The sequence below is a fragment of the Pseudogymnoascus verrucosus genome (assembly GCF_001662655.1).
Source record: "Pseudogymnoascus verrucosus strain UAMH 10579 unplaced genomic scaffold scaffold_9, whole genome shotgun sequence".
NCBI lineage: Eukaryota > Fungi > Ascomycota > Leotiomycetes > Thelebolales > Thelebolaceae > Pseudogymnoascus > Pseudogymnoascus verrucosus.
This window is the reverse complement of record NW_017263660.1, coordinates 320862-346869: the sequence shown is the minus strand read 5'-3', so window position 1 is coordinate 346869 and position 26008 is coordinate 320862. Positions and strand designations below refer to the sequence as shown.

The following is a 26008-nucleotide window of genomic DNA, read 5'->3' as shown; positions in this document are numbered from 1 at the left end:
TTAGGTAGAACTTATAGCCATCCTTCAGCACGAACGTCTTCTCGTGGATGCAGTTCGTCGAGCAGTGGAGGTAATAAGTAAGGAAAGAAGGCTACTCCATTGCAGAGACATCGAAAGCTTTGCGAAGCTGCTTGTCATATTCTTTCTTATCAGATAACTTGCGTGATATGATCTGAAAGACGTCCTGTGCCCAATAGTACGGCATGACGTTGTCTGGGTCTTCTTCATAGATGCTAATGAGCCGTGGTTGGATGTGATGATAAAATAATTGGAAAAGGCCTGTCGGACTTGACAGCGCAAGTGTAACCAGAATGTCCCCATCTCCCAAGCCTGGTTCATTATGTCCGCCAGTCGCAACCCTCCCTTCCCAATAGTATTACTCCCTGCTAGCAATTCCTCTTCTTCTAAAATCGACATGAACTCAACCCGTACCTTGTTGTATTCGTCTGGTTGTATCTGATCGACGCCTTTGTTTGTAAGCCAGTACGGTGGTTCTACCATTTCAATAGGCCGAGAGCATCCCCATTCCAGGTCTACTAGAGAGGTAATATGCCAGTCTTTATCTACAAAAATGTTGCTCTGGTGCAAATCTGTCAAAGTAAAAACAAACGGCCCTCGCCGTAGCTCCCGCCGCAAGAATAGGGGCATAATCGTACGCATCGCCCCCACGGCTGACATCTGAGATACAGAGTCGTTAATATCATAATTGCATTCGGCTGGCATCGAAGACGATTATCGTGGAAAGCAAGCATATCGACGATGTAGGAATCGACAGTAGTGTAGGTATAGTCTCTTCGAATGTCTGTAGGAATCTCCTCGTTTTCTAATGTCTGAATCTCTATCGAGAGTGGTCTGTTTGTTAACTTCAAAACCCCGTCGTTGTCAATAACAAAGGAGCCAATTCTTGGTAAGGCAACTCGACTAATACTTGGGATAATTCGCGCAAGATCCCGAAAAAGATTGGTCTGTAACCTCGAATCATGTTGCTTTTCTAACCATGAGTTAGAGAGCATCTCTCCTTGTGTTTCCTCGATATACTCGGTCAATAGATAGCCTGCATCTGCAAAACCTAAGCTTCTGATATCGTGTCGGACATATCGTGAAGGGACAGGGTACCCAAGCCACGACAAGAACTGCCGGCGTAAGCGTTGGATATATCTGCGAACGAATGGTAAACTTCCTACCCGTGTAAACTACACATTATCAATATTTGAAATCTCAATAACTAGTTGTCGCTACCTATCGTCTGACTCGTAGACAACGCAAAGCCATATAACTGTGGAATTGACACATCAGGGCAATTTTCGTCTAGCCATGCATATGTGCCCGCCTCACATCGCACCTTCTCGTCTCCGTTGCCTGGCTGAAAGGAGTCTCCAACACGGTATGGTAGTGGGAACCGCAGAAGGAAACGCTTCCCTTGCCACGTTGAAATGCTAATTGGGACACACACGTTGAAGCTGCCATGGAGCCATTCCGACATATCCGCTATATTGCACGCATCGGGAAACTGGAGGCTCAAATGATGAGCGACAACTGCCTACATCAAGTTGCGTTTACTGTTGAGACCATCGAAGAACCTGTCTATTTTGTCACAATATTCAAGCTGATGCAGGACATTGACTTCTCTGTCTTGCGCAACAGAGTATGTAATATCCTCACGAGGAAGACGGCGAGTCCGCAGCGGCATAACTATAAAAGCATACCGATGGCGGTAGAGTTTGAGCTGTTGTGATCATGAATTTGCTATGCGAGCCACAACTCCTATATATACATGTACGCCTTGGTCGGGATAACTAGTCCTCCGCCGGTGGCACGTGTCGTATATATTCGGGTCCTAAGGATGAACTGCTTCAGATGAGGGAGGGGGAGGGTGGACGACCAGACTAGACGGTTGGTTGCATGTTTCCGGCGCGTAGAACGGGAGGATGAGAACGACAATAAGCAAACAATGCCGTATATGCAGCCATTCCACAATAAATTGTCAGAGTGCTTGGGTAAGATAAACTGGTTCATATCCATCCCACCTCTCCCTTCCCCGGAGAGTACTATTGAACTAAACTAGAAAACAACTCCATATTTTGTGCACCACGCGAAAGGTAGTGAACTTTCACTGCCCTAATATACACCCAACATAACGCCATTACTACAATGATGCTGAGCCCTCGCCGCAGATGAGAGAAATCAGAAAGAGATGACACGAGAGTATGATTACTCGCTGTCATCGCTCTCCTCCTTCTTCTCCTTCTTGGACTTCTTCTCTTTCTTTTCCTTCTTCTCCTTCTTCTCCTTCTTGTTCTTCTTCCTCTCGGCCTTCTCCTCCGCAGTCTCGCCCTCGTGCCTCTTCCTCTTCTTGTCGTTGTCATCATCCACGGTCATCATGCTGACATCAGCGTCGACGGTTGGCTCCTCCTCAGCTGGTGCGGCGGCTTGCTCCGATGCGGCAACAGGTGCGCCCTCTAGCGGGGCGTTGAAGTCCTTGTACTCGGTGTTCCACTTGGCGGGGGTGGCCTCGTTGGGGCGACCGTACTTGTCAAGCTTGCCATCGGCCTTCATCTTCTTCTTCTCAAGAGCAACTGGGCCCATGCCCCAGCGGCGTGGGTAAAGGTCGCGCTCCATGATGCAACGCTTGACCTTGGCCACGACACCGTGGTCGCAGGTGGAGAGCTCCACGGTAGACATCTGTGCGATGCCAAGGGCGATGGCCTCACCCTTGGTGGTCATGAGGACAACCTCATCGTGGACCTCAATGCCAGCCTCGTATCTGAGAAGACCCGGAATCATGAGCTTGGCACCGTAGCAGACGGCATTGACAGCGCTGTCCTTGACGACAATGCGCTTGTAGGTGGTGAGAAGAGTCTCGAGCGGCGCAATGACGCGGCGGAGGTAGGACTCATCGCGAGTGTTATCGGACATCCACTGGGCGTCGAGGACATCGTGAAGAGTAACCATGTTAACCTTCTCGTCCATGGCACCGGAGCGCACACGTCTCAGCTCCTGCATGTGAGCACCAACGCCCAAAAGCAGACCCAAGTGCACACAGAGGGTACGGATGTAGGTACCAGCCTCGCAGCTGACCCAGAAGACACCGAGGTGGCGCTCATTGTCGAACTCGTACAGCTTGGACTCGTGGATTGTGCGGATACGGAGTTGACGCTTGACGGCGGAGATGAGAGGAGGGCGCTGGAAGAGGGCACCGGTGAGGGTCTCCAGGGCGCGGGCGAATTGAGCCTCGCCACCTGGCAGTTTGTCGTGGAGACGGATAACGCAAACGTACTCCTTTCCGGCACCTTGCTGGGACTTAACAAGGCGGGTGGCGCGGTCGATACAGACGATCAAGCATCCGGTGACCTTAGGATCGAGGGTTCCGCTGTGTCCAGTTTTCTCGACTCTGCGCAAATTTGTTAGCATCTTTTCGCTAGTAGCACCAACACGCCGTGGCTTCAAAATATGCGTACCTGAGCATGCGCTTCACCCATGCGACAACTTCGTGAGAAGATGGGTTGGAGGGCTTGTCAAGGTTGATGACACCCGAGCTAACATATGACTTGAGATCTCTCTTGAGTGGCGTGCAGCCGTTCGGGATTGGGGTGAAGTGTCCAGTGCGAACGAGAACTGTTCAAACAACTATCAGCATGCAGTTCACATACACAACCACGTATGTTGCGGTCCATTGACCCAAGATCAAACTCACGCTTATCATAATTCTTCAACAACAGCGGCCAAGTGCTGGTATCCACTGCAGGAACGACAGCCTCCGGCTTGATGCTATAATCCACATCCCCTCCTTTCTTTGCCACAGTCATGGCCATTGTAAGACAGTTACCGTGGAGGTTCGAGGTAATTGCCTTGTCGTTTGGTTTGGTGTTGTCGCAACAGGTGTTTCGCAGAAATCAAATTCTCGAAATTCTGGAGCTACCAAGCATCGGGCTAAACTTTTTTCATTTGTGGGTTGGAGCTAGCGCCCGCACACGTGACCAAGTTTAAAACTTCAAAATTTACGCCTCTGTACCCATCTGAGTCCGGCGATAGAGTGCTGTATACAAGTCACAGAAATAAAGAAAACCCGTAGCATAATTATTATCACCGAGTTATTCTGCAATATCAATTATCAAACGTAGTTGTTCAACTTATATTTGCCACTTGCAATCCCTGCTATATACGCGCCCCTCCAAGGCCTCCTTGGTTCTATAGTAGTATAAAAAAATCCCCCGGACTATCTGAGATAGGTCGATTCGAACGCCATCAAATGCTTGCTTGCTTTGTTACAAGAGTTGTATCTCAATCAAATAAACGCCATTCATATGCATCCACCAACTATATCCTCAACGCCTACCCTCCTCCTAATTCTTAGTCCAGTTCAATCACCTCCGGCTCGCGAACAGGACCTCTATTGTTAGGAGGCCCTGTACGTTGAGGCGCAGAAGTAGGAGTCGGTCTAGTGTTCTCGCGTGATGTAGCCGCAGACTCTAAATTCCGAGACGCGCTTCTGCTCCAACTCTCATTATACTTCTTAAACCATTCTTCGCCCTGTGCCATGTCGTCTTTCAACTTCCTACTCCGTCTGAAGAGCTCTTCCATCTCCTCATCCCTTGTCTTCTCCTTCTCCAAGCTCCTCCGTCTGTCTTCCTCCTTCCGCCTCTTCGAGGCGTCCTCGTTCATAATCCTCCTTGCATTTGCCTTGATATCATCCGCCTCTTGCTTGTTGCTGGGGCTCGGCTTCGGCTGCGGATCTGTCCTAAAGCGCTTCGCCGGTGCAGAGAGTGAAAGTTTAGAGATGGAACGTTTTAGCTGCCTGTCCGGCGTGGCTAAACCGCTGCTGACGCTGCTCGCAGCACTTGTCGACATTGACTGCCTCACACTATTGATCAGGCTAGGCCTCATGAGCAGCGCTGCAGAGCTTGCAAGTGGTGACCCATTTGGCATCGTGTGGATTCCGCGGGCTTTGAGACGGAAATAATCCGTTTGGACGTTGTTGGGTTTCGGGCCTTTGTCGTCTTTTGGATTCCAACCGGATGGCATTAGATGAATGCGTGAGCCTCCAACAGACATGTTGAGAGGTGCTTTCTGGCCCACAGATTCTGATTGGGTTCGTTTGTGAGAAGACCTGAGGCTGGGGTCTCTAACGGTGGTGCTGCGAGCCCTATGGTCTGGATCAATGAGTGATTGTAACGATGAAGTTGAATGGCCGAGAGATGACGTCGACCTGCCGAAGCGGCTTTCAGTTCGCGGGCTTCCTGTTGGCGTTGTTGATCTTTGATGCGGCGGTGGCGCCATATCTCCGTGGACGACCTTCCTAATCTTTGCGGCGGAGTTTCGAATGCCACTTAGCACGCCCGTAGATGCCAGCAAATCCTCCTGGGTCTTCCGCTTGTTATTTCTTGAACTCGCCAGAATCCTATTGAAGTCCCCCACTATATTCTCATTTGCCTCTTGCGCTAAAGCTTGGTCTCGCTCAGCCATTAGTTTCCGCTGTTCGCGTGCCTGTCTGCCACGTCTACGCTGCCAGAGTTTTTGCGCATTTGCACGCCAGCGATAGAAGTATTTTACCCCGAGCGAGTACTGCCTAAAGTCGTCAGCCTCAAGCCGGGCTTTCTTCTCTTCTTCAACGACCTCGGCTGCAGCAGATTCAAGCTCTTCATAGTATTCGTCGTATGCGGCCCGACACGCCTTGTCAACTTCGGCAGCTGTGAACTGATCAATAATACCGCCATCACCAAATAAGGCCAGATCCGCCAAATAAGGCGTCAGGTTGGATACGACTGTCTTGCTAGTTGGCGAAGAGTCAACTTTCTTCGCCGCAGTTGCCATTGGTAGGCTTTGCTGCATATCGGCAGCCTTCTTCTCCGTGCTTGATACCGCTGGTTTGGCACGCTTTGTCGATGGCGGCGCAAGCCAATTGTATCGAACTTGCTCCCCAGGAGGTTTCTCCGGAGCTCCTGCTTGTGGAGGGGGAACGTTGCCAATAGCGCCAAATGGAGGCAGGGCAGGTTGATGTTGTGTTACTGGTGGCGCTGGTGGAATATTTACAGCTTGTGTAGCTCCGCTTCCAGCAGTAGGGAAGAAATTTGACGGAGGTTGTAGTGGAGGTGCCGCAGTTGTGGTAGGTTCCGTCGCTGTCGCGGGAGCCTGGCCTGTGGAAATAGAAGGGGTGAACAGTGGTTTTGCTGCTCCCAGACTTTCTTTGATCGCTGGTATGTTTGTTTCGATATTTGAAGCAGGCTGCATGAAAGGCGACGATGTTTCAGGAACCTGAGTGGCAGAGGGGAAGAACGAAGAAGGAGCGGTCGGTACAGGGGCAGGAGGTTGTGCTTCCCCCGTCTTCGGTGCAAATAATGATGTGGTTTGTGTGGGTGCAGCGCCCCCCTGTGAAAGGAATGAAAATGACCCCGGGGCTTGAGTTGTTGCAGCGGGCGGTTTTGCTCCTGGTGATGCCGCTGGTGCGAATATTGACGAAGCGGACGGGGTGCCACCTGCTGCAGTTGGTTTCGTCTGTTGTATTCCCGGAAAGAAGGATGTAGTGGGTGGTTGAGTGACGGGTTGAAGGGCTGCTGGCTGGCTTTGGGCCGCAGTCGGCGCGAAAGAGAAAGGGCTAGGTGCTTCGGTGCCCGGCTGCTTTGAGAATATAGAAGGGGCAGCCCCAATATTGCTGGGTGGCGCGAGGAAAGTTGCAGCTGGCGCGTTGGTTGTTTGAGAAGGGGGGAAGAACGACACCGCGGCTGGCGCTGCGGGTGCACCCCAGCTAAAAGACGGCGCTGCGGCAGGTGTGTTTGACGTAGGCGCGAAAATAGACGGGGTTGTGGTCGGTACTCTGGTTGTCGACTCATCATCGCTATCAATGAAGCCTCCGAGTTTTTTCAGCGGCGCGGCTGGAGTCGGCGCACCAAATATAGGAGCCTTTGCAGCCACTTGGGCTGGAGCACCCCAGATATTCTGCTGTTGGGTCGGTCCCTTTCCAAAGTCCTGAACTGCAGGAGACCCCCAGATATTTTGATTTTGTGCAGGCGCTTTGGCAAATACATTGGATCCATCATCAAACCCGGAGACAAACAGGGAGTTACTGTCATCCACCACTGGAATCTCGGCATCCGCGAAGGCGTTGTGGTATATGCACGCCGGCAATGTTTTCTGGCCACGCTTCGTTTCCACCAATGTTTTCGAGTGAGGCTGCTTGATCTTCGTTTCCGGCTCCGTTAACGAGCTCCCAGAATTGAAATCGAGATAAGGTTCCTCTGGTCCCTCCTTGATATAAAGCCCGTGGCCTTCGATAAATGCTTCCGCGTCGTCGAGCGTGTCGAAGTGGAGATAGGTGTTCAGCGTAGGAAGCGTCCAGTCCGTTGTTTGCTCTCTCTGTTTGCGATATGCCGAGAGTATCGTCATCAGTGCCGTCTTTCTAACACTGTTGAAATGGATCTCTGCAAAACAAGCTGTTGTGTAGGAGACTTCAGGTTGGCGGATAATTTTGAAAAATCGGCTATACATATTCAAGGCGATTTCGCTGGCGGACTGTGGCTTTAAGGGGCCATTGATTTCCCAGATGTTGTGCAGGCATTCCACAAGCGCTGTAGCAGTCTGGATCTCATCGCTGTCCCAAAAATCCTTGCCCCAGTCTTGGACAGCTTCCATCATGGCAGGGTTGCGGGCATGATAGATCACGAAGTACGCCCGAAATTCAGCCTCGTTGTCACACTGGATATTCTGGGATTTGCAGTCTTCGTAGGTGTGTATCAAAGAGAGCAGGGTCCTGCCAAGCTGTTCGATTTCTTGGTGCTCAGAGAAATCGTCCGAAGTATTGAAAGGGTTGGACATCTGATGCAAGGCGATGACATGGAACCTAGCTATCGTCTCCAAACAGTATACCTCATCGATATAATCCGCTGCAGTGAGAGACGCCTGTTGAAATGTGAAGTCGCGACGTATTGAGCGAGTGCGATCCCAAAGGAAGTTGTGGACTGTCGCAAGCCTATTCTCGTCGCCGAGGACATCCTGAATCAGGTAGTCCAAGGTTTTCCTCAGCGCAGAGGGCATGCGGATATCGCTTGGGAGAGGTGCATCCTGGCCTGCAGACGAACGGCCGTAGGCTTTGATCATTTTCTGGGGAGCGGGCCAGAGAGATCCATCGAACGCCAGTTCTTTTTCCAAGTTCTTCACATCGTGTTCCATAATCCGAGTAATCTGCTCGAACCTTGGGCACATCCCATCGCAAGTTCCTTTGAAGTCGATAGCTTCACTGAGCTTCTTTGGCTTGTCCGGATCGTCAATGAGGCCCTTGTTCATCAGCACGGTTCGAACTTTCGCGCGGTATGCCTTGGTGGTGTTCCAGAATCCTTTAATCGCATCCTTCTCACTGGGATCTCCAGGCCGCTCCGTTGGCCAGTCTGGATAAGTCGAAAGTCCATTTTGTTGTAGAGTCTTCTCAATTTTCGCAGTATGGTCGTCCGGATCGGATGCGCTTGTCGTTTGGGATAGCTTGCTCTTGGGAGGCGCTGAACCAGGTTTCTTTGAGATGGTGAATGACTTCTGTGGTTGTGGTGCGTTTTTGTCTTGTGCCGGTGGGCTGGAGAATCGCACAGTTTTGTTTTTGAAAGCTCCTCTTGCTTCTGGGGCGCCTCGGAGGCTTGCGCTGCCACCTCTTGGTTGTCCGCGCTGCGATCGTTTGGCGGCATTCGCATTCCGTTCGGCCTCGAATGAATTCTCGGTGGTCGGCTCGGGGGTAGAATCTGCAGGTAGGTTTGAGTATTTGCATCGGTTTATATGTGCATTTGGCGTGTAACAAGTGAATGGAAGTTTGCGTGGAAGTTCCGCAGGATGATCAACTTTGACCTTTGTTTGGGCGTGATCGGGATCCTTTGGGCAGGTGTTGGACCCCAATGAAACGGGAATGCTTTTCGGGGGAACTTACTGGAGGAGCCCGATGATCGTGCAGCTCCCCTCCCTCGCCCTCTGAAAGATGAACCCCTCGTGCCGGCAGGCGTGCCACGCGACCCGCGGTTTGAAGTGCCGCGCTGCATTGTGTTTATTGTCGCTGGAGCCGCAGTTCAAAGGAGTTCATCGTTCACAGACGATCGGGAAGGGGAGATGTGTCGTCTTGTGCCATTCCTCGATTGTGGGAGGAGAAATAGCGTCGTGTGTGGCGATGGTTGGAGAGTCGTTATCTATTGTTTGGTGATTCAGCTCTTGGAGTCGCATCTTGAGGTTGAGTACCTGATCTGGCGGCGCCAAGATTCTACTGTGCATAATTCTGCCACCGCCCTACAAGCTCCAGTATAGAGCTCTGGTGGCAAAAGTCTCCACCGCCCCAATGGGGATTTATTCTAATTTATATATTGCAATACAGAGTAGTCTGAGTTTTAATCTAATGAATTAAAATATTCTTTGGTTCTAGGCTTCTTCATTTGTCGGAGGGGGGATATTGAAAACTAAAACTCACACCAATATTATATAAACGTCATATTAAATTTACCATAGAATTAAAATAGCTTCTTTCCTTCATGAATTTATATTCTAATTTGAATATGCAAAGTCACCAGCGAGTTACGAAACAAGTCCAAAATCTTATATATTATTACTGTTCCAAAGCTATAGCATTGGAAATATATCCAGCCAGCTCAGCCAACTATATTCATATCCACTCCAAAACACCCTCCGAAGCAAACATCATATTCTGCAACCAACAGCCCAGCAATAGGTATCTTCCCATTCCATCACTTTCCCCTTTTGAATAGCCTCATATGTAACGCCCAGCTAATCGACAACAAAATAGCAAACTTAGTCCATTCAGCCAAGTTATCCACGAGTTCACCCCAGTCCAAAATGACCTACTTCTCTCGACGTTCTCTCCGACTTGGTCTTCTCAAACATTCAAACATTCCATCATACAAGGGTCGCCTTTCAAATACCCCTCCATCTCATCTGGAAGACTGTCATAAAAGCTGTCCGGTAAATATCCATTGTTGGTCGTCTCCGTGGACCATCTGCGAGGCCTCATCCCCCTGCTTCCATAGCCGGAGGCGGACGAGATTATGCTCAATGCCTCTTCAGTAAGGAGGCTGGGTTGTTCAAGCTGTGTATGACTCTGACTTGCATCCACATGATCAAGTCGAGTGACCGCATCGCTTGAGGACTGGCTGAGCTTTCTGGGTTTCTTAGACTGAGGCCGCTGTGAATCGGCGCGAGCTGCTGGCGCTTTCCCAAAAAGGTCTGTAGGCGACACGTCTCGGACCCTCTTGAGTAACGTGCGCGCACGCTTGCGATTTGGTGATGTATATGACGAGACATCTCCATCTTTCACGAACAGTTCCCCAGATTCATTGAGGGCATTGATGATCTGCTGTTTACTTCTCTGTGTTGCCTCTCTGCCGCGATGTTGCCTATGTGAATGCTTACGGGTGTGCTTATCGAGGCTGAAATACACTGACGCTGTGTAGTCGCTCGGTTTCCTAGAGCGGCGCCTTTCGCTTTGGGATTCTTGATGCGACTCATCGGAGTCCGCCTGGGACTGACTTGAGGGGGTCTTTATCATGTCTGTCGGTAATCCATTGCGAGGGACGCATTTGACCGCACTGTAGATATCCCTTCGAGGTATCCACCCTTCAATAGATCGTTCGTAGAGATGTTCGAGCTCACGGCTCATTTCCGAAGGGGTGGTGAACCAGCTATGCGCAATCGCATCATCGGCGGTCATTCGATGGGCGGGGTCAAGCATCAGGAGCTTTGTCAAGAAGTCCTTGGCATGATCGGTGATGCTTTCAAGATTCGGGAAAAGTCGGTCAAGCCTCGCCGTAATATCCTCCTGGCTGATATGTTTCATCTCGAGGTATGAAGCAAGCGATTCCCCAGTCAACAAGCAGAATGTCACGATACCGAGAGACCACATATCTACAGCCTTGGTATACGATGTACCATCTAACCTCCCGATACGAAGGACTTCCCTGGCTGGTGTTAGCATTGAGTTGTGCTTTATGCAGGAACACGTACGGTGCAACATAATCAAAGGTTCCGACCAAAGATCCCATTCTTTTCATCACGCGCAAGTTTGCTGCACAGCCAAAGTCGGTTAAGACAACAGGATACCCAACTGCCGTGTTCATCATCAGGATATTCTCGGGTTTGATGTCACGGTGTACAATCCCAACCGAATGGAGATACTGTACAGCGAGGATAAGTTGCCTTACAATGACCCGGGTATCTAGGTCCGATAGATGCCCACCGTTTGCCGATACGAACGAGCAAAGATCTCCACCCGGAGCAAGTTCCATGAATAAATACCTAATGATCAGTTTATGATGCACCGACAAATCTTGGAAACTTACAAATTATCGGCAGAGCGAGAAGCTTTTCTGATGGATACAATGTTCGGCTACAATGGTTAGCCGTTGCCATAGACTAGGTGGAATTTCGCATACGTGGTTCACCCTCATGAGAATCTCTACCTCACGTTTGAGCCTTTGACTTTCTAGTCTCATTGTCCCCTCTCGTGCCTGGCCATCTTCCAAGAAAACTGTTGCCGCCCGGAGGCTGACTACTTTGCATGCAAGCTGTCTTCTCGTTGCTACTTCCGTCGCCAGGTATACCTTGCCACAAATACCACTTCCAAGAAGTCGATCGCTGATGGAATACCGCTTCGCGAACGACTGTGATAAAGTTAGATAACGAATAAAAGGTCCCTATATAAACCTACCGCCGTCTGTTCCAACTGAATCGGGTCCATTTCTTCTCTCCGTCTGTTGATGGGCTGTTTGAATTTGAAACTGAAGTCAGGCTTCAGGTTTATTTTATCGCCATCGCTGAGGAGGAAGGGCCGGCTCGTCTTGCCGTTTCTCCCAATGAGATATCTGTTCACGTAAGTCCCATTTATAGACTTTGAATCCTCGCAATAGAACATCGACTCTATCCCGCCGGCATCTTCATATTGAATGCCGTAAATGCGGAAGTGATTCTTCGAGATCAGTCCTGAGTCGATGTTCAAGCAGTTGCGCTCGTTCACGAAAGTGCCGAGAGTATGGGAAGGTGACTGGTCATCAGGTGTGCGATTCACGGTGAACTCTTTGCCAGGATGTAACTGTATATTGATTGCTAGAGATATCAGATAGAGAATATGTCAAGTGGAGTAGAACGCCTACTCTGGTCAGGGCTACCATCGTCCTTTTTCGTGCGGAACACGAGGGTGGCAGCCATTGTGCTGGACGTAAGTAATGAAACTGAGGATGGGCTGATGGAATGGAAACGAGGGGTTTCAGGCCATATATGGAAATGGCAGAAAGGTGGAAAAGGGACCAACAGGACCAGTGTTGTGTGTATTGGTGGTTTAGTGGGTGGTACGGCTGGGGGGATTACGAGAATGAGAAGGAAAGGACAGAAATGGAAAGGGACGATGACCTATAACACGTACGATAGATAGAGAAACAATTTAATACTCCCTTATTGGTACAAACTGAGGATGGCTCATATGAATGGCTGATCTTGGTAGCAAGCTGCCACTTTCCATGGTTGTCGGGAACCATGGAGACGCTACGAATGTCAAAGCTCGAGACGAACGACGCTACGGAAAGCTAAAATAAAGTGGGGACAAGCGGCTTTACCACAACCACATACATCAGCACTCTAACTGCTAAAATGTCTATATGAGCTCGTACGATGGAAAAATATCATATTATTACAATGTTAATGTGCGGTTACTGTAAGTCTAATCTAAATACACAGTTACTGAAAGTCTGGTCTATAAATATAGTTGCTATTAACGGTTGCTACGAGTAGAGACACTGTGAAAGTATTAGAGTCTATTAGAGTGTATTAGTTATTGTATGTCACGTGCCTTATGATAATCACTCTAGTAGCTTATATAAAGGAAGGAATGGAATATGTTAAATCATAGTATTAGTGACGGAAAGCTTCATTTGTAGGCATAGTGACCGAAGGCCCCATCTATACGCACAGTTACTGTTAACTCCCACTCCCCGTATAGACGCTATAACGAGCTTTACGGATGTATGACATCGTCATGACATATTTTTACCACGTGATCGGTAAATGGCATATTCAAACTCTGGAACTGTAAATGAGTTTATGTAAAAAAGTATTATGATATGACAATTAGAGCCTACAGTTACTATCAATCCCTACATGTAGATACAGTGGCCATTGTCCGCTACTTCTCGTACAGATGCTGTCGAGTCTGACAGCTGGAACAGCCCATTATGACATCGTATATCACGTGACGCAACCACCGTAGGGCAAGACCTATCGCTTGTCAATTCGGCGCTAGCGAGACACTCAATTATCAACCCTCGCTTCTCACCACAACATCTTCCCTCCTTCACCATCAACTTCACCAGCACAAGTCTAACAAGAGTATGTTATACAACTTCCAATTGCTTCATTTACAATGCTAACAGCCTATAGTGAGAGCTAAGTGGAGAAAGAAGCGCACTCGGCGCTTGAAGCGTAAGCGCCGCAAGACTCGTGCCAGATCGTGAGTTTCCCACTGATTATAGCTCTGGACAAGCTTCTAACAACCTCTGCAGCAAGTAAACAATTCGCTCCTACTCGATCTCAGACTCAGCTACCAGCGAGTTCGCCCACGATGACAAGATGATCTGAAAGTTTCGCCATCTCCCGCATCGACATCGAAATCCTATTCCAGCATTCCAGCAACAACCGTTTGGGCAATTTGTGCAATTGGGGGCAGGGTGTTCTAGGACAAGACAGATTGATGACGCGTACTATCAGCATGTGGTGGAAGGACCGGTGGAAGAATGGATCTGGTCAAACTCATTGTCGAGTACAAGCCGATGTTTATAAACATACTTGAGTTGTGGTGACAAGGCTGCCGATTACGATGCTGGAACCCATTAAACTTCAAACATGCTACAAAACCAATGAAATAAGAAGTTCTACTTCAAAATCTGAATCCAATTGCAAGTGACATAATTGTATTCGAATTGCTTCAGCTGTAAATGCGGCGCTGTTGGGCGACACGTCATGATTCGGTCATGGAATGATCATAAACACAGCGAAAATAGCAGCGAACATAACAGCGAAAATATAATTTCTGGCCCTTCAATTAAATCAGTCGCAAATATATAGCTGAATCTATGTCTGAATGAGCATTTCATAACTCCGTAAAGTTGCATTTCTCGTTCAATTCCTTCTCGTCAGTAAACTGCATTTGTGTGTGATCGGAGGGTCTATGGTCGTGTGGGGAAGCCCGCCAACCAAGCTTGCTTCACCGCCCTGGCACAAAAAAAAGTTGAACCCCATATCGCAGTGCAAAGGTCACGACAAGGCTGTTCTCGAGTACATTTCCGCAACACAAGACACCATGTCGGAACCTACCAAGAAACGCAAGAGAAATGCAGATGGCTCACAGAAGTCGAGCAAAAAAGTCGCTGTGGAAACTCCTGGGGCGTCTGAAGTCACGGTAACCGTCGTCCAGAATACCGACGATTGGGCGCCTATCGTAGGTATGTAAAGATTATTTTCTCCCTCGTCGCCGTGCAAATTGGCGGCTCCTCATACTATCATTACACTGAATAATGCTTACAATATTTAGCTTCTACTCCTGGCCTCGCTTTCGACAAGTCGTTGTCCCTCAAACCATACACCAAGCGCCGCAGCAATGCCCCTCAACGGCCAGGCCAGAGCGGATCGATAGCCACCAATGAACTCTTAATTGAGTCTTCAGAGCACCCAGCGATTGATTATGTTGGTAGGGAGGAAGAGGCGGGCGGCACAGACAGTTTATTAAAGCACTACATCGGTGTCTATGACCCAGCGACGGGTGGCCTGCAGGTTATCGAGTCGAGGAAAATGACTGTGAGAGGGATTGTAAGAGCACAGAATGCTGCACCAGAAGCATTTGCGGAGAAGGGAGACTACAAGGTATGTTACTTTGCGATACTACGCTATATGCAAATACTAACAAAAATAGAATATGAGAGAATTGCGAAACGACCTCGGCCAAACATTCGGAACGAAGAAGTCGAAGAAGGCTATTGCATCTCTTACCGAGAACGCCATCTCCAAGCCCAGAACAGCTGCTGAGCTCGCCAACACCGAGCCAGTCAAGCACGATGCCGTCACCGCAGCCATGCTCCGCAACATGGCCGAAGTCACATCCGGGATGGCCACGACCGAAGAACTTCAGACCGTAGTCGACGAGTCGAAACCCCGCCCCCGCGCGAACCTCGCCGCCGAGAGCCCCAAGGACGTCTACACGATCGACGACCTCGTCGGCTCAGAGATCATGAAAGTGATCCCCGTCAAAGAATGGCAAGACGCCGTCAAAGCCAAGGAGCAAATCATCACCAGCTCCAAATTCGTCTCCGACCGCATCCTCCTCGCCTCCTCCAGCGTCCCCAAACTAAAAGTTCTCCGCTACCTCCTCACCATCCTCGAGTTCTACGGCGCCACCATCCCGCGCCGGGGCGTGCGCGCGCTCCCCAAGAAGGACGAGCTTCGCAAGGCCATGCCGGGTATTCCGGAGGCCGTGGCGGGCAACATTCAGCGCAAGTTCTCGGATCACGGCATGATGTCAAAGTTCCAGATGGATCTGCTGATCACGAATGTGTGTGCCCTGGCGCTGATCGTGGATAACTTCGAGGTCGACGTGTATGACCTGCGCGAGGACCTGAAACTGGAGGGGAAGCAGATGCAGACGTACTTTTCGGAGATTGGGGCGCGGATCATGGCGGCGAATGAGGGCGAGAAGAAGAGGTTGGGGTTGGACAAGGCGGCTGCTATGCAGCACAAGTTTGCGAGGTTGCGGCTGCCGTTGGAGTTCCCGAAGGCGAAGTTTGCGAGGAAGTAGGGGATGTTGTGTTTGGGCGTACGGTACTGAGTTTGGGAGTGGTAGTATCATTAGGTGTAGCTTTACATACAATTCATATTGTTGGTGTTACACCTCATGAAGCAGTTAGCGCTTTGTGCTGGTATCACAGTTTCATCTGCCAACCGCTCGTTAAACTACCCATAAGAAAGCTAGAGGCTTTATTGACTTCACCACAATCTCATGTCATCAAAATGGAAACAAGTACGATTGATTGAGCCCGCTCATTGTGGGCGAAGAGACATCAGATTGCCTAGCAACCTTTTATTCGCTCTCCACTATGTAAGCAACGCTTTTCCCCCCTATATGTGGCGAGCATGATTGCCACCAGAAAAATCATACAAGGACGCCTGGCCGCTCATAATGCCATCCATGTCCCAATCCGAAGCTAAATCCATTATATATACATACACATCATACAACCCCTCCTCAACAGTGGTCATTATATATACACACACATCATACAACCCCTCCTCAACAGTGGTCATTATATATACACACACATCATACAACCCCTCCTCAACAGTGGTCATAGCTGCTATACCCCCCTCCATCCGTCCACTCCGTCAAGCGCGTCATGAGTATCGGATCAATATCACGATTCGACTTCATAAACACTGTCTCATACGGATGCACATTCGTACCATAATACTTCCCATTCCACAACGCATCACCATTCCCGCCCTTATCACAGTCCTGTACAAACGTCTTCTTAGCATGGAACGCAGACATCATGACTGACGCCTCGTAGCCCGCTGACAGGATGATCTGGGTAGCGTAGATCTCGGCGTGCACGGCTGTCTCCCAGGTGTGGAAGCAGGAGTTGATGCCGACTTCTTGTTTGTCGGCTGGGAGCTTGGGGTCCGCGGGGGGGTGGAGGAGGAGCTCGATGCCCGTGCGGTCGGTGGCCCAGATCATGGATTGGACGTGGAAGATGGGTTGGCAGTTTCCTGTCATGCCGACGAGCTGGATGGTGTTAGTGAGACTCTTTCGTTAGGTAAGGATGAGTAGCTGCATGTGCTGGCAGGAACCAAGTTCTGGATAGTGAGGTAAGGGAGAAAAGTAGATAGCAGTTAACGAACCTTGACTTTATCTGTAATTTTCCCCAGATACATGTCGCTCCAGCATCCCGACGCCCACGCAGGCAAGAACGGTCCACGAATACTAGCGTTCATAAGGATATACCTCTGATACGCCTTGTAGAAATCGTCCGTTGTGAGAACCTCCGCGTATGCGCCAAGATCGTAGCAATCATTCTCGCGCTGCACGATTCGTATATTCGACTTATTGGGGATGAGAGCAGTAGCGCTAGACTTGCCATTCATGACAAACACAAAGTCGGCATTCTGGTGGAGGCCATGCGCCAGGAAGAAAATTAGGTTTGTGCGGGCATTCGGGGTTTCGCTATAGGCGTAGAGAATTAGGGGTCTATCGGTGGGAGAGGCTGATGGACCCTTCGCGGATGTAGGTTGTGGTGTCGCAGCTTTGGTGGAAGCAGCTGCGGCTTCTTTTGCCTTTGCTGACTCTTCAACAGCAGCTTCCTTCTTCGAGTCTGGTACTGCGACATGCGCTCCTCCGCCTTGGATGTTTGAGGCCTCCGAGGGCAACGGCGGTTTGGGTATAGAGGGGTTGACCTTCGGGGCCTCTTTTGCTACTGCTGGTACCGGACTGGCAGGTTGTAACTGCTCCATCGTTAGCTTTTGCATTCTGTATATCGGGTAGGCAAGTGCTCGTACATGGCTCACTGCGGGTGGTTGCAGAAATTTGACCGTCCATATCAGAAACAGCACCGTCAGGGCAATGGCCCACGCCGTCCTGCCATTATAGTTGATGGCCGCCATCTCCCCTCTCTCCAAGGCCCACGCCAACGATCAAATACACAAATTACTTCCTAGCCGGCTGTCATCGCAAACACCCTCAGAATAATTACCGGGGTATCGCTGGTGATCGTGTATACAGCGTGAATCGTAGGTGGTTTTACGAGTAGAGGCCTGAAGGATCCATGAGGTACGTACAGTCCATTTGGGAGAATCCTTGCATTTACAGATTTGTATTAGCGGGTCTGGGCAACCAAATCGCCTGTCCCCAAGGGCACAGCGCGCCGTACATCCTGCCCTGATTCACCCTGTTACACTGCGACAGGTCTCACACCGGCGGCAATTTATCCAGAGAAATTGTAACTCTATGCACTGGCCTGAGTAGTACTCACACAGACTCACGGCAGTCGTGCTCACCGACATTCTCAATCGAGCGTGCCGCAGCCACCGCCGGAGCCACAGATGAGAAAGTAGCGATGGATGTCTCCGCTCCGGGCGGTTGGGGGCCATAGACCAACATCCCCAGGCCCAATCGCCGGCCCGCCCACTAAACAAACGGGTGTTGTGCCTCGTCCCGTCGCTTTCGTGCGCCTCATGGGCCCTCATTGGGGGCCGCCGTCATCTCATCACTATCACACACTATCACTATTGTGTGAATGCCCCATGGTTGACGGTGATCGAGGCCGCCAAGCTTTCAGCCAAGCCAATCGCGCGGCGGGATTGCCATCGGGCAACTCGCACCGATGGTCCCCTGCATGAGAAAGAAGTGTGATGAGGGATGGGACTGGCTAATGCGCGTTGGTTGTCGCGGGGTGACCGTTCTGGTGGATATTATATTGATCGAATCTTGTGGGAGGGTTCCTGTTTACGCTACCGCGTTGGTGTTGCACTTGTGCGAGACGGATGTGTGGCTTTTGGGGGGCGGGGAGGGGAGGGGAGGGAGTTCCTAGGTAGGTGATGGGATGGGAGGTATATAGAACTTCTTCTGTCTCCATGGTGTCTGTCTTACGTTTCTTGATGCTCAAGGTAATGGCATACTGTCCCATCTCTTGCTGGTCAAGATAGACGTTGAGCTACCAGTCCCGCTCGTTACTGGACCAGCACCGTATACCCACTCCATACCACTCATACCATCGTTACTATTTGCGAGAAGATACCCATTTGATATTTTAGCCATGCGTCTTTTAATTCCGTCGACGGCGATAGTGGCAGCTGGATTCGTCGGACAGAGCGCTGCCATACGAACAGTCCCAACGTCGCCGTGTGCGTCGCTATGCGGGGATGTCACGTCGACGACGGGCTCTGAGATCCTCTGCGCCGAAGCAGATTTGAATACGGCCAAAGGTCAGGAATTCTCGAAATGCATATCATGCCAAATGACAAGCACTGCGATGGACTCCAAAACGGGAGATACAGACCTGAAATGGGTACTCTGTAAGCTTCTTTCTATCACTCTCTCATGTAGATGTGTCAGTGCTGACTTGCGATTTTGAAGATAACATTCGGTATGCCATGAGTAGTTGTATGTGGGGTTTTCCAGGCAACTCGACCGTGCAGAATTCAGTGAGCTTTATTGCCCAACCTTGAATCTCATACTGCATATACTGATCGTTTGTTAGCCGTGCCTCACAAGTCGGGCATGTGAGCCTTTCCAGAGTAGTCTCCAATACGAAGGCCTGTCTCCCAATATTACCACATACGATTACTGCCCGAGCATTCCTCCGACGGCTTCAGTGGATAAATGCAAGGATTGTATCCGACAAGGCGACCAAACATACCTATCAAATTGTAAGCCTGACCCTTGGAGACGACAAAGATACAATACTAACCACGCATTAGACTTCATCACTATCCTCGCAGGCTGTGCTAACCAAAATGGCGCCCCCCTCCCCCTGCAAAAAGACCTCTTTGGCGGAGACTACGTCGACCTCACGGACTTTACGAGCCATGGCGACTCTAAACCCACATCCAACGCCCCAACCATGTCCCTCGGAACCCGCATCGGCATCGCCATTGCCGGAATCTGTGTCCTGCTCGCTATAATCGGAACCACGATCGTCTGCTGCGGTAAGCGACGCCGCCGCGCCCGAATCGCCGAACGCCAGCGCCGCGCAGAGGAGTACACCGGCTTCGGCTCGACGAATCGCGTGCTGCCCGCGCCGCGCGTGACCACAAAGTGGGAGTCGAACATGAGCGGCGTTCAGGAAGAGAGTCCCATGTCCGCTAACGCGTATCTGAATGACAAGAACGGCTTCTCGCCGTACTCGAGTCAGTATAACAGCCCCGTCAGCGCGAGGGACGCGGTAGCGCCCCAGCAGTGGGAGTGGCCGCAGCAGCATGGGTATGAGATGGAGAAGGTTTCGAGTGTGGTGACGCCGGTCGATAAGGAGCAGGAGGATCAGAGGCTGCACAATGAATGGGCGATGGAGGCGGCGACGAGAGGGTTCACGGTTTCGTCGTCGATGGGTATGCCGCCGCCACCACCGAGGGCAAGGCAGTAGGAGATGTCGAGAGAGATGAGGGTTTTATGTTGGATATGGAAATGGTTTTTCCTGCTGGAGGCTGGGGTTTTTTGGGAGACCGGGGGTCATTTTATGATTTGTTTCATAAAGCAGTAATGGGTGTGGAGGATTCAGCCACTCAGGCTCGTAGGAATCGTCAGTAGTAAACGCTGTGCCATTATTATCCAGAAAAGTTCTCATTGACTTCAGTGATCTTCGCTTTTCCTGGTCTATAGTTTGAAGTTGATGAAGTCTTCATTGACTTCAGTGATCACCTGTTACCGGACCTGTGATGTGAAGTCAACAATGCTCTCATTGGCTTCAGTGATCATCGCTTTCCCTGGTCTATAATAGGAAGTCAATGAAAACCACCAACACCACGAGCAACGTGGCAAAGCTAATAGGACCAGAACGTGGAAAACCAACAAGACCAAAACTTGGTAAAACCAACAAGCCCGAAAAGAAAGTGAATACGAATCGAAATATACTACCTGTTGTTGTACAGCTGGCAATTCCAACCGTGACACGAATACCCGCGTCAAATAGAAAGAGACCAACAGAACACTTACTCCATTCCTTCTCGGCGCGCTTATGCCACGAGGAGCCCAACAACCTCAGTATTGTGGCATCCACTAGCCGCCAGCCAGGCAACTTCCAATTTCACGAAGGGGTTCCCGGAAGCGCCCTTAGCCTAGCAATAAACTCGGGTGGAGTTCATCGTTCATTGGTAATGTTGATCCTGGAAGTTGGCAGGTCCAAGGCTTACTCTGCACAGCATCACCCCATTCACGTGAGTCCTGATTTGATATTGGACAATTGTCTCCGCTGAAGAGCGTTTACAGGTCTGAGGTCGTGGACGAATGAGAGCGTGTAGATGATCGTGGAGCTGGGTTGAGCGCTTATGATGTGAAGTGAGTGGCTTCGCTTAGGATCGTGGGCGGGCAGCTGCTTATCTGGTGCGTGTGGGGACGGATGTGGTATGTAGGTCGAACTTTCCGTTTGGAAGGAACAAAGAACACGAAATTGAGCAATGAGACAGTTGTGAAGTTATGATTTACTGGAAGACAGACAGGTTGAAGAGGAGGATTAGAATGTTGACTTCATATGCATCCTCCATCTCAAGCGGTGAAGAACTATGCTACAGCTCTCATCATCATAAACACCACCACAGCAACATGACAGGAGGAGGCCTGTCGCTGACCCCATCCGCACGCTAGGGCGCTACATCTGCGGCCCACGGCGCCTATATCCAGGCCAATGCATATGGCCTCCTCTATTGGAGGTGGCGTATCCCACGAAACAATAACGAGGGCTAAATCGCTTTCCTTCCAGCCTTCGACGGGGACTAGACCAGCCGTCTCCATATCCAGCACAAAGACGCCTCGCTGGACAACGACCTGCCAATGGGAGACCGTGACGGGGGCCCTCACATAAGGTAGGTTGTGTGGATGTTGCTCGTGGGCCTGCGGGTAGCCCTGGGACAGCGTGGTAGGTGCGTGAGCTAAGATATAGTCTGTAGCTCTGCTGTTTTCCTTTGGCTTTGTTTCCCTTTGCATACTTGATGGCTTTGAGGCATTGAGGTTCCCTTTCTTCGAGAGCCGTGTAGGATCACTGGTGTTGGGACTTCCATTGAAAGAACTAGCTTTCTTTCCCTCTTCTACTGCTTCGTTTCTCATCTCTTCTCACGAGGACGACGCCGGCAACGATTGTCAGCCCCCGCTGTACTGGCTGCAGTTTCCGTTCGACTGATTGCTTTGCCTGGAGCCTCATATGAACCTCGCCCTATCTCTTTGCTGAGATGGCTTTGCCATTCTTTAGGACCAGATTCATACTTCTTCTCCTCACCGTTACCCTCGCATCTGCCCTACGAGTAACGCCCAACTCGCCATGCACTACCGTGTGTGTCAATGGCGGCTCCACATTAGACCAATCGCTTTCAGGGACACACGAGGGAGACATCGTATGCAATGACGAAGACTACACTTCCAAGAAGGGACAGCAGTTCGAGGAATGCCTGAATTGTCTGCAAGGAAGCAGCTTCGGCACCGATGCTGAAAATGACCAAATGTGGTTCATCTATAATTTGAGATTCGCCTCGGACTGTGAGTACAGAAATATCTCTATTCTCTCCATTTACTAATTTGGGACAGGGTGCCTTTTTGGAACCAACAACGCTGAGACATTGAGCGGCCCTTGCATGGTCGATACGACGTGTAACCCGCTTTCCAAATCACTCAGTGCAGGGAATGAAAGTATAGAGGCAGGAGATATCTTCGATTACTGTGCTGCGGACAGCCAGAGCTTTGTACATCGGAAGCCGGTCTGCTACACATGCCTGAAGCACATGGTGGGCAATATCTATGTGACAAACTGTTAGTAGTGCATTCAAAATCGCCTCCATTTTGCAAAACTGACAATATTAGTTCTCACTGCTCTCGAAGCTGGTTGCAACCAACACCCATCACAATCATCACTCATCGGCCTCGATGGGTCCGTCTTCTCAGGATTCCCTGTCAACATCACCTCGACCCCCTTCAACCCCGTCAAAGAAACTCCCACTTCCTCAAATGGCCTTAGCACAGGCGCCAAAGCTGGCATTGCAGTTGCTTGTGTGCTTGTCGCTCTGATCATTGCCGCCGCCACGTTTATCTACTGCTTTAAATGGCGCCGTGTCCGCAATTCTCCCAAATTAAATACCCATTACGACCCACGCTATGGCTCGAGCAGCATCAGCCCTCCTACAGACGGCGCCTACTCGTACAAATCAGAACCTATTCCGGCACCGTACTCGAATTATAAAGCCGAGCCTGTCTCTGAAGACTGGAATGGTCACAGTATCACTTTAGACGGTATTAACCGCAGTGCAAGCCCACCAGCCAGCGCCTACACAAAGTTCTCGAGTATATCATCTGGCCGATCAAGTTTAGTTGGGTCGCCAGAACCACTGACTCAAGCCGCTGCACCCGTTGGCATGCGTGCTATCACCCCACTGCCAACACAGGCACCAGCACCACCACAGGCCCCAGCAGGCCCTCCAAACCCTCTCCGCATGAACTCCGTCATCGCACCCACCCAACGACCCTCAGCACCAACTCAACCCACACAAGCGCCCTACAACCCCCGCTCCTCATCCTCCACCTACATGCACTTCAACCGCCCCGGCCGCGCCTCCTCCATTCTCTCCACATCAACCACCTTCTCCCCTCCCTCCGCCACCTCCCCACCGTCCTACCCAACAGCCCTCCACAACCACCGACCCCCCATCCCCCTCCCCACCTACAACCCCCGTGACTACGCCCCCCGTGACTACGCCCCCCGCGACTACGCCCCCCGCCTCGCACCGCCCCCCACCCAACCCCTCCCCCAACCCCCCCTCCAACGCCTCGACAAACAAACCGTCCCCATCATCGCCATGCCCATCCCCGCACCGCGCCGTGACACAATGGATATGCGCTCCTTCATCGGCCTCGGCATCTCTACTTCGAGCCCTAACACCGTTCCTGTCCCAGCATCGGTGCCCATCAGCGCTGTGCAATCTGATGGACCCGTGCCGTTATCCCGCAACGCGAGTCTGCGGGAGCTGGCGGCGAAGTTGTTGCCGCGTGCTGGGAATGGGGAGGAAGGGGAGAAGGCTGAGGAGGGCGTGAGGCAGGATAGGGGGAGGAGGAGGAGTGGGAGTCGGCCGAGGAGGGAGAGGAGTGAGTCGAGGACGAGGTTACGTGATGGGGGGTTTGAGGGGGAGAGGAGGCAGTTTGAGTTTAGAGGGCAGGATGCTGTGGGGAGGGAGACGGTCAGTCCGTTGAGTGCGGCGGAGAGTGTGGAGCAGTGGCCGGGGAAGATGTGATGATTGGGTTGTTAGGGTGGTTAGGTTTTGTACTTATGGCGTTTTGGGGGCTTGGATTGGGCATTGTAGATTTGAAAATTGGGGAGGGATGGAGGAAGTAATATGGCCCTTCCGTAGCTGGAATTGATTGCCCTTTGGGGGTTTATGACGTTTGCTGGTTACAATGTGAAGTCAGGGTATCATATGCAATGTGGGACAGAGAGTAGACCGTAAAGGTGCATTTCATGTGGTTGGTCTGAAAGAGAATGAACATAGCTGCAGACAACACAACAGCTCAGGTGCCGAAACTTTGCCATCTCCACGCAATGCTCAACGGGTACAGCAGAACAAATCAGTAAACATCTACTACCGTTAGTAAAGGCCAATTGTTGTTGTCAGTCAACCCACCTCATAATTTATCTCATTGGTATTAACCTCTTGGCTTCTTGGGTTTCTTGAACGGTATAAAATGTGCGATCCTTTTCTGTTTGTTGCTTTTCCGTGCTGTATCTCGCTCCTGTAGGGCTTTCTCGTGTGTGTTGCATCTACCCTTAAGCGGCCTCGTCTGGCAACTTCTCTTCTGCCACTTTCTCTCCAACGTCTTTCTCTCCAACGTCTTTCTCTCCAACATCTTTCTCTCCAACTTCTTTCTCTTCAACTTCATTCTCTCTAATGTCTTTCTCTTCGGCCACCTTGGTCGCTTCCTTCTCTGGAAGTAGCGCCTTGAATTCCCTCCTATTACGATACTCGACAGGACCAAGCGTGTAGTCTCGAAGAAAAGGCGGCTGCACTTCATATCCGTTCAACTTATGCAACTGGCCTACTGTGAAATTGATCGTCTGGTCGAGGTAGCGTGCCCTTTCAAACTGAACCACCACACCATGCTTGCCAAGCCTCACTGAGTAAACAGGGAGCTTGTTGTTCTCTGCCTCGTGAGCGGTGAGAAAGTCATAGGCATCGTGGTGAGCATCGAGGACAGCAAATGCGTGTCTAACTCTAATCTCGACTGACAGGAGGTTCAAGTCCACTGGTACATCAGTGTCGAAAGCGGGATCCTTGAAAACGATAGGAAGGGCCTCATTGATATGGCCGCGGAATTCTTGGATCCTGTCACCACTTTGGAGCAATTTTGTGTAAATGGAGATGAGTACGCGAATGGGCTTATCGCGGGGCAGAGGCTTCATGTCATCGTCTTCCTCCTGGACATTGTCCTTCTCCTGGACATTGGCTTCTTTCTGGACATTGAAATCCTCCTGGACATTGTCCTTCTCCTGGACATTAGCTTTGTCCTTCACATTGGAATCCTCCTGGACATTGAAATCATCCTGCACATTGTCCATCTCCTGGACATTGGCTTTGTCCTTCACACCGGTATTCTCCTGGATATTAGAATCCTCTTGGACATTGGAATCCTCCTGGACATTGAAATCCTCCTGGACATTGGAATCTTCCTGCATATTGTCCTTCTCCTCGACATTGGCATCCTCGACATTGGCATCCTTCTGCACATTGTCCTTCCCCTGGACATTGCCTTTGTCCTTCACATTGGCATTCTCCTGCACGTTGACTTTCTCCTGCACATTGGCATCTTCCTGCCCTTTAGCATCCTCCTGCACATTGGCTTTCTCCTTCACGTTGGTATCCTCCTTCACGTTGGTAATTAGCGTAATTACTCCAAATGCTGCTTTGATTAACATACCATGTTGTCAGCACCACGGCGAGTTTATCGGAGGCTTGGATACACGCGTGAGGGAAGGAACGATCGAGTTGCGTCATAACAAACTGAAGTTGGGTGAAGTTCAAAATATAAACAAGGCAACCACCAAGGTCGCAGCTTCCTCTGGACGACCTTCTCCGCTTTTAATACCAGAGAGTGAATTTATTCATCTGGTTAATAGCTCTGAATACGAGCACATTAATCCCAGATGTATTAATACAACACTGTTATAGCTGTGGCCAAGAGCTTCCAAGATGTTCTTTCAAACATGCTATTGTGATTATGAGGTTGACATGACCCTTTGTGCGTTCCTTTTTTGTAGGC

The 26008-nt window shown here is 50.5% G+C and overlaps 8 protein-coding genes across 8 annotated transcripts; 3 read left to right on the top strand and 5 right to left on the bottom strand.

The window, feature by feature from the left end:
* Positions 1-1754: 1754 nt before the first annotated feature.
* Positions 1755-3900, bottom strand: CBF5 (centromere/microtubule-binding protein cbf5). The gene is made up of 3 exons (XM_018271902.2): positions 3695-3900; positions 3459-3615; positions 1755-3391 (listed from the first exon to the last, which is right to left on the bottom strand). The coding sequence occupies exons 1-3, from the start codon at positions 3810-3812 to the stop codon at positions 2212-2214; spliced, it is 1455 nt and encodes a 484-aa protein (XP_018132627.1). The 5' UTR covers positions 3813-3900; the 3' UTR covers positions 1755-2211.
* Positions 3901-4091: 191 nt separating this feature from the next.
* Positions 4092-9181, bottom strand: VE01_02391 (uncharacterized protein). Its single transcript, XM_018271901.2, has 2 exons — positions 8903-9181; positions 4092-8720 (listed from the first exon to the last, which is right to left on the bottom strand). The coding sequence occupies exons 1-2, from the start codon at positions 9009-9011 to the stop codon at positions 4351-4353; spliced, it is 4479 nt and encodes a 1492-aa protein (XP_018132628.1). The 5' UTR covers positions 9012-9181; the 3' UTR covers positions 4092-4350.
* Positions 9182-9641: 460 nt separating this feature from the next.
* On the bottom strand, positions 9642-12177 carry MEK1 (Meiosis-specific serine/threonine-protein kinase mek1; the record flags this gene model as incomplete). Its single annotated transcript, XM_018271900.2, has 6 exons — positions 9642-10931; positions 10978-11268; positions 11313-11359; positions 11406-11633; positions 11681-12075; positions 12123-12177. 6 exons carry the CDS (start codon positions 12175-12177, stop codon positions 9854-9856), a joined length of 2094 nt encoding a protein of 697 aa, XP_018132629.1. The 3' UTR covers positions 9642-9853.
* A 2026-nt stretch (positions 12178-14203) lies between these two features.
* RPA49 (DNA-directed RNA polymerase I subunit rpa49) lies at positions 14204-16253 on the top strand. The gene is made up of 3 exons (XM_018271899.2): positions 14204-14462; positions 14552-14880; positions 14930-16253. Exons 1-3 carry the CDS (start codon positions 14321-14323, stop codon positions 15806-15808), a joined length of 1350 nt encoding a protein of 449 aa, XP_018132756.1. The 5' UTR covers positions 14204-14320; the 3' UTR covers positions 15809-16253.
* On the bottom strand, positions 16222-17906 carry VE01_02388 (uncharacterized protein). The gene is made up of 3 exons (XM_018271898.2): positions 17563-17906; positions 16909-17508; positions 16222-16792 (listed from the first exon to the last, which is right to left on the bottom strand). Exons 1-3 carry the CDS (start codon positions 17665-17667, stop codon positions 16346-16348), a joined length of 1152 nt encoding a protein of 383 aa, XP_018132755.1. The 5' UTR covers positions 17668-17906; the 3' UTR covers positions 16222-16345.
* A 661-nt stretch (positions 17907-18567) lies between these two features.
* VE01_02387 (uncharacterized protein) lies at positions 18568-20320 on the top strand. Its single transcript, XM_018271897.2, has 4 exons — positions 18568-19077; positions 19139-19206; positions 19263-19431; positions 19483-20320. The coding sequence occupies exons 1-4, from the start codon at positions 18819-18821 to the stop codon at positions 20142-20144; spliced, it is 1158 nt and encodes a 385-aa protein (XP_018132762.1). The 5' UTR covers positions 18568-18818; the 3' UTR covers positions 20145-20320.
* A 1248-nt stretch (positions 20321-21568) lies between these two features.
* Positions 21569-24165, top strand: VE01_02386 (uncharacterized protein). Its single transcript, XM_018271896.2, has 3 exons — positions 21569-22246; positions 22295-22516; positions 22568-24165. The coding sequence occupies exons 1-3, from the start codon at positions 21943-21945 to the stop codon at positions 23986-23988; spliced, it is 1947 nt and encodes a 648-aa protein (XP_018132761.1). The 5' UTR covers positions 21569-21942; the 3' UTR covers positions 23989-24165.
* A 38-nt stretch (positions 24166-24203) lies between these two features.
* VE01_02385 (uncharacterized protein) lies at positions 24204-25669 on the bottom strand (the record flags this gene model as incomplete). The annotated part of the gene is made up of 3 exons (XM_018271895.2): positions 24204-24330; positions 24376-25613; positions 25667-25669. 2 exons carry the CDS (start codon positions 25667-25669, stop codon positions 24519-24521), a joined length of 1098 nt encoding a protein of 365 aa, XP_018132760.1. The 3' UTR covers positions 24204-24330; positions 24376-24518.
* Between the last annotated feature and the right edge of the window lie 339 nt (positions 25670-26008).